The 7,505-nt window shown below is 40.7% G+C and overlaps 1 protein-coding gene across 2 annotated transcripts in view; it reads right to left on the reverse strand.

Moving 5' to 3' along the window:
- Positions 1-2,929: 2,929 nt before the first annotated feature.
- Positions 2,930-7,505, reverse strand: part of LOC101861129 (transcriptional adapter 2-alpha) — a 19,913-nt gene continuing 15,337 nt past the window's right edge. For both annotated transcript variants that reach the window (XM_005100403.3, XM_013083648.2), the window contains exons 10-13: positions 6,926-7,086; positions 5,408-5,495; positions 4,124-4,197; positions 2,930-3,458 (exon numbers count right to left, since the gene is read on the reverse strand). In XM_005100403.3, the coding sequence (XP_005100460.1) occupies positions 3,267-3,458; positions 4,124-4,197; positions 5,408-5,495; positions 6,926-7,086 (515 nt within the window). In that variant the 3' untranslated portion in view covers positions 2,930-3,266. The remainder of the gene's footprint in view (positions 3,459-4,123; positions 4,198-5,407; positions 5,496-6,925; positions 7,087-7,505) is intronic.

Below are 7,505 nucleotides of genomic sequence, written 5' to 3' on the forward strand. Positions count from 1 at the left end.
GGGGGGGTCAAAAAAGTCCCCAAAAAGGTGTAAGATTATATTTGAACAGCCCCTTAGTAGGAACTATCTTTGAATTTTGCCCGAAAGGCGGCCGAAGCCTACTCCTATCGATTTTAGGGCCACCAAAGGATCTTTAACTTGAGCAACTAAGGGACCTCCGAGATTTCTCGCCCCTAACCCAGAAGGTTAGGTGTTAGATCTTACCTACCATACGATCAAGGGTGTGACAGGAAGTTGCAGAGGTAAGGGAAGGAAGAGCCAGGAGTAACAGTAGAACGAGTCAGGAATAATGGTGAAAAAAGAGGAACCTAGATGTAGGGAAGAAAGTGGAGACGAAAGAAGATGACAGAACAGGGCCAGAGAACAGGTCAGAAGGTGAAATAGTCCTGCGAGGAGAATGTTCTAGAGAGGAAATTGTTTTCGTCGCTGTCAGGTTTCGAATGACCTGTTGGATGAGAGGCAAACACCATACCGTGCTTCTGGACCAAGAGAGCCCCGTGGATCAGTTTACTTACGTTTAGTTTTGGTACATGTACAAGTTTTACGACACTCAAAGTATAAATGCGCTTGACATTAACAGGTAACAAAAATGCCAAAGACAAAGATTAGAGGTCTTACTACATAGAAAGGAAACAAAAAGAACAGACAACGACAATATAGCTGTTTGATAAGAGAGAAGGAGCAAACTGTACCACAGCTGCACTCGCCAACCACACACATTCTTAAGTTTTGAGAGTACTTTAATTTCTAAAGAGTACCGACGCGTTTAAGTTTAAGGGTTTGTTTGTTTGAGTTTGAGAGAAGATAAGCACATCGACGCAGCTATGGTCATTTAGTGCTGGAAAAAGTAAGATGGACTGAGGGAAAATAAAGAAGAAGGAACCGGTGGGGGGGGGGGGGAAGCTCTCGTGGCCTGGAAGTTAAGGTGTTCGCCTCTCATTCAATAGACCCCGGTTTCGAATCCGGCCAGCAAAGGAAATTAATAATCTACTCTAAAATTTTCTCCTTTCATCTCTTTTCATGCTCTCTAACAATGTTATGTCGTATGTCTTCGTCTTCACTTTCTGCCCCCCCCCCCCTTTCCCCTCAACCCTCTCACCCCCTTTGCCCCCTCCTCTGGACTCCTAATTTTTTCGACTGCTCCTCCTTGGTTCCCTTTACTGCTGTCTTCCAGTCTTATGTTAGGAAAGATCTAACACCTTGCCTTCTCTGATAAGGGCGAAAAATCTCGGGAGGTCCGGTGTGCAAGCTGCACAAGTTAAAGATCCCTTTCTGGTCCCAAATCGATAAGAGAAGACTTCGGCCGCCATCCGGGCAAAAATAAAAAACTCAACAAAATTCCTACCACATTAAAAATGTTTAATGTGTCCCGCTTGCTCATATGACTTTATGCAGTTGCGAATGCCGTAAAACACTTATAAAAAAAACATCAACAACCCCCCTCCCCCCCCCAAAAAAAAAAAAGTAGTGGCGCCCTCCATGTGCAACCACTCAATAGCGCGACACAGTTTTCGGGTCACGCTTGAGAGGGGGTCGGGTTGAGATGGTGCCAAAAGAGTAATAGATCATGAATATTAGACCTAATAATAATATTTTTAGCTTGTTCACTCGGCAATGTCCCCCCCCCCCCCCGTTTTTTTTCAATTAGGGAGGCCAAAAATTTGCGGCGTTTTGTTCGGGTTTGGTTTTGTTTTGTAGATCTATTCATCTTCCAGTTCCCACCAGAAAGCGCCAGCTTGCTAGTTTCTTCGTCTGTCCAAAATTCGCCGCGGTAAAATTGCATCACGTCGTACCAAGGCAAGTTTTTAAAATGTTTTGCATGCAATGTAATTTCACGGCAGAGTGTTCCCATTTCGTCAAATGTGGACTGTTATAAGTGACCTCGCTTCTTGCTCCCCCATGCTATTCTGTAATATGCAGAGTCATGATTTCATGGCTATCCAAAAATCCAAACTTTACATATATATATAGGATTAGAAAAGGTGATTTGCCAGCAAAAGTAGGTTTTCAGAAACAAAGTTATTGATTGCTTGCGTCCAGTTTTTCCTATTCGTCGTTGTAGTACTGCTACTCCTTGGCTTCTTCTTGCTGCCGTCTTTCAACCACACCCCTGATCATAGGGTAAGATCTAATAACCAACCTTCTCAGATAAGGGCAAACAATCTCTAATCGATAAGAAAAGAGTAGGCTTTGGCAACCACCTGGCAAAATTCAAAATTAATTCTTACCAAACTAAAAATGTTTAATTAATATGTCCCGCGCACTAATTTGACATTACGTAGTCGCGAACGCCCTAACCTGCCCCCCTCCCCCCCCCTCCCCCCCACACACACAAAACCCCCTCCACCAAACAAACAATCCCGCCCCTCCCCTCCCAAAAAAAAATCAAAATCATGCTTGTTGAAATCTTGGAATCGCGTCGCATGCTTGTGACTTCGGTGTAGAAGCCCGGACCTGTACTACTACTTTTGACATTGAGGGCTGTTGACTATTGAAGGACTGTCAACCGCTCGCCCATCACAAAATTATAACTCCGTGCCGACGACCCTGATTCTGAAACTCGCAAACCAAATACCTGCCCGCGTCGTGACTCATTATATCATCGTAAACCCTGACCATTCCCAACAGTTTCTTTGTGTGAGTGGTTGGCGGGTGCTCTGATGTGGTTTGCTCCTCCTTTCCTATAAAACAACTATCGTCTTTATCTCTCCTCTTTCCATTTTGTAAGCACTTATATGACCTACTGTGCAGAAGGGCTGTAAATTTGTAAAATGTTTGCTTAAACATAAAACAAAAGTCATTTTTTCCTTCCTAGCACCTGCATTTGCTGATCCAGCACTGGCCTGAACAGCCATCTATGCGCCCATACAAAAAGGGACTTTAGACATGAATGAGGACAGTCATCATAGAATTCAGGAACGAATTGTGAGGTACCATTGTAATTTTTTATTGCACAATATATTTTTATTCAATAAAGGCAAACTCTATTAGCCCTTTCACCTGTCTTTATCACAAAAGAAAATGAAAGCTGTCATAATTTTGAAAACTTTCAGTTTCTTACAGGTAGTGCAAACATACACATAAATAGGTATATTATATTCACACACACACACACACACACACACACACACACACACACACACACACACACGTTCAAGCTAACAAAACTCATTACACACAGCCTAATTCATGCCTACAAAAGCGAAACCTTCTAACACACATACCCATCCGCCTAAAGAAACACAAACACACGGAAGAAGCTCCCATCACATGGGGTCTTTGTTTATAAGTCCTTGAACTAGGAGGAAGTCGTACAGACGTCTCGTCTTGTTGACATCTATTTTGATGAGAGTTCGAGCCTGCGCCAGACGCAGAAAGCCATGTTTGTTGCACTCGGCAATTAGCAGACGTGAAAAGTCCAGGTAAGCCTGAGGGACCAGTCGTACCTCTGCGCACATCTAGAGGACAAAGAAATGAGACGAGACTTACAAGACCTTAGTAGGTAATTAAACATGACAAATTACTGCCTGCAGGCTAAGGGATATTTTTTTAATCAACTTTTCAGAAAGGACCTAAAAAATGCCCACACTTTCCTTCCACTGAAAATGTTCACCATAGAGCCCTTGCTATCTACTATTACACAGTTCTTTTTACTAATTAATATACTGAAAGCAAAGTCAAAACAAATGTTTTTCTTACATGATTCATTCCTGAAATGTTAGCATAGTATTAAAAACTTGCATGAAAGAAGGCTTTTTAAGTAAATACAGAAAAGAACAAATAATTACTATACTATTTGGTTCGGACATCGGTTGCATCTGATTGTAATTTCAACTTGGAAATTTACACAACAAAAAAGCATAACAACTGATTGTTATACAGTTTATGCTGAAGCATCAATTCTAAGGCGAGCTTTCGAGAATGTTTCATATGCACCTTCTTAATCTACCTAGTTAGAGGACACCAAAGTATCTTCAAACTGTCCTTTCTCTTGTAAAAAATCAGTGTTTCTCACTTTCTTTCTATAACTTTACACTTCAGAGCACCTTAATTCTCACATTGATTGATTAATGGGAACAATGATTTTGTTGAATATCAGGAAAGTGAAGCGAATTAGATCTACCTCTTTTTCTGCTTCATTGAGTTTCTCATAGCCTTGTAGCCCTTCGATGTTCAGCCGTGGTGCCGACTTACGGACTGAGGAGTGAAGCAATATTCTAATTACACAGTCCAATACACATGAAATGATGTCACTGGGGGAGTGAAAAAAAAAGATCAACTCATCCCACAGACTAACTTTTAAAATAAAGTTAAAAAGTACCCCTCCAGTTTGTGGGAGAGCCACTGGGAAAAAACAGACGAGAAACAAACTCTTTAATATTAAATCCAAACTGGGACCGTGAAATCCTTCGGACCTCTCCAGCATTTTTACTCGATTGCGTATCGGACACATGGCCCTGACACACAAATACCTCCTTCAGGGAGATGATAAGCCGTTCTGTGTCGGATGCGACACAGATTTTACCATTAGACACATTTTAACCGAATATCTAGACTTTGAAGAGATCCGAAGGAAATACTGTAAACGCAAAAAAATTGCAAGACATTTTTTCCGTCGTTGGTCCCAACAGAATTTTGGACTTTATGAAGGCCATTGGCCTTTGTGGAAAATTGTAGTGTAGAACAAAATTGAATTATTAAAATTTTTCATGAAAGTTGATTTAGACTGAAGTTATATATCTACACCAAATTTTTAATATTTTAACGTTTTAAGATCAAATAACCTGTACCCAGCCGTGCAGTGAACTGTGTATAAAAACTCATGAACAGACATACAGCTATTACTGAATGGCATCATGCAGAAGAAGAGTTAACGCTCAGATGCTATTGGATCGCTAACAACAACAACAACAGCAACATGATATCTTCACAACAAAATAATATTATATAGAACAGTTCTAACTAAAAGGGATTAGTAAACACAGGTTCTATGATTTTGTCTTTTCCAAAAAGAGCAAGGTATTTTACAGATAAACGCAGAGACTACTTCAAAGCTTATTTGGATAGTAAGGTTACATGTATTTTACTTCCGTGAGAAATATTAATATGAATTCTCGAACTTAAGTTAAAAAAAAAAAAGTAAAGTTCTTCCCCAATCCGATCCGGACATTGAGAATTGCCTAGTTGAACTCAAGTATAATACATTAAAATACACTAGCCAAAATGATTTTTGAGTAATTTTTTAAAAAATGATTAAACATTTGAGGATGTCTTTTCTTCATTTCACAAGAGACCGTACAGTTTCTGTTAACCTTGTAAGAGAGCGGAGAAGCAAGAAATTTTGATTCACACCAAAGTACGTGATTAGTGGACTAATTGATTTCGAATTCCGCCCCTGGTCACTTACTTGGGTTGGGCAGGGCCAGTTTGTCAGCTTTCTGAGTGCCCTCCAGCACTGCTTGTCGCGCCAGCCATGACTGACATGACGATTCGTCCTGGAAGGGATGTATTATTTTGTATTAGTAGTAGGCATCTCACGGCAATTGCACTACAATATGGTTATATAAAAGTCGCAGATCAGAGATGTTACAAGACAGTAATAAACACAAAAAAAGGGAGGAGGAAAGATAAGGATGATAGAGGTTTTATAGAAAAGATCATCAGAGTTACCCTTCTCCCTCCGAGACCTAACATTGACAACACATTTTATGGAACATTACAGCAACTGCAGCAAACCTGCACTTATCACTACATGTCATTGGACAGAAGGGCGAGAGCCCAGCTGTTGCTGGATCGATAACAACAACAACAACAACATATAAAAGAAGGAGCAAACCACACCAGAAAAAACACCAACCGCCAGCCGCCCACTAGGAGGGATGAGAAGACTTGAGGACTAATAATGAAAGAAAACTGTCAAGATAGGCTTCAATAAACCAAAGCAGACATCAGAGCCATGAACGTTGTTTTATTTTTATGCCAACATTATGAGAGAGGAAAGAAGTCAAGTCCAGGTGTACGAAAAACCTGAAAATCACGGCTGTTAAAATGAATTTTAAAAGATGCGTAAATACAGGAGAAACCATATATAACAGGCCCGGTAATAACAGGGATCCGGTAATAACAGGGACTTTTTCAATTCCCGTTTTTTCCTACCCTTTGTCTCTATTAAAAGTTATCGGCAATAACAGGGCCTCATCAGAGCCCAACCGGTTATTACAGGGACAAAGACCCGTTAACAAAGAGTAAAAAGTAAGAGAGAGAGAGAGAGAAAAAAAGAGAGAGAGAGAGAGAGAAAGAGAGAGAGAGAGAGAGAGAGAGAGAGAGAGAGAGAGAGAGAGAGAGAGAGAGAGAGAGAGAGAGTAATGCAGTGATGGAGCAAGCACACGCAACAACCACATGTAGCGGGTGAAGCGAGAGAGGGCTGCAGTGTGCTGCAAGACTTCGATCTAGCCTTAAGCCTAGCTACACGCACGTGTAGTGTGTCATGTGCAGTCCTGCCACAAGGCCAAAACCCCTGTTCGTGGGTACTTGTGGCAAGTGAAACTACCCATGAATAAACACAAATGGATTATTCCACAAATGCTTACTTCTCATGCATTTCTGATTTAACAGGGATCGGATATAACAGGACCTTTTCTCTGGTCCAACTATCCCTGTTATATCAGGTTTCCACTGTATGTCTACATAGCAGCCTGGTTAGGCATTACGCGTATTTTGACAATTTACCACAAAGAGTAACTCTGACTACCCCTGTCTTAGACTTATTATTGGTTCATGGCTACCCTATCAAACTGCAGGCAACATGACTACCCCTGTCTTAGATTTATTATTGGTTCATGGCTACCCTATCAAACTGCAGGCAACAAAAGAGAAACGCAAAAGAAGAAAAAAAGAGCCTAAAAAACCACAGCCTGTGAGCTACCTTAACATGATTAAGAACATCTGATAAAAGGTGCCGTTGTATCTTTGAGGATTCTCGTCTCTGTTTCAGCTGCGAGTAGAGACGGGCAGCTCTCAGAACAGTTATTCCATTTTTGCGATACTCCTGGAGTTTTGAGATTTGATTCTTGAGCTGTTTCTCATCTGGCGGTAAAATAAAGAAGAATTATAATTATTCTTTGCATAACAATATACTATCGCCAAAACAAATTTTAAGCATAGCAACATCACTTAATAATGGTTTCACGACATTTTTTGGCACACTGACCAAAAAAAAAAAGTCATAACACATTATTGTCCTAAAAGAAATCAACGCCAGACTAGAAAGCCTTGCAAATCAGGCTTCTATAACTTCCATTATGTTCAGAAAGTTAAATTTTATGAGGCTAGCATTTTTGTCCTGCAGATAATAGGAACATAGGATATGGAGTAGACAAAACTTGCACTACATAATATGGACGAGTAGAAATCGATCTCATAATTTATGAGATCGATTTCTCACGGCGTCACTTTTCGCACGATTCTGTTACTTTTAGTTCTCGTGACTCAGCAGCCCGCCGGAG

The sequence above is a fragment of the Aplysia californica genome, unplaced genomic scaffold (assembly GCF_000002075.1).
Source record: "Aplysia californica isolate F4 #8 unplaced genomic scaffold, AplCal3.0 scaffold00246, whole genome shotgun sequence".
Lineage (NCBI taxonomy): Eukaryota > Metazoa > Mollusca > Gastropoda > Aplysiida > Aplysiidae > Aplysia > Aplysia californica.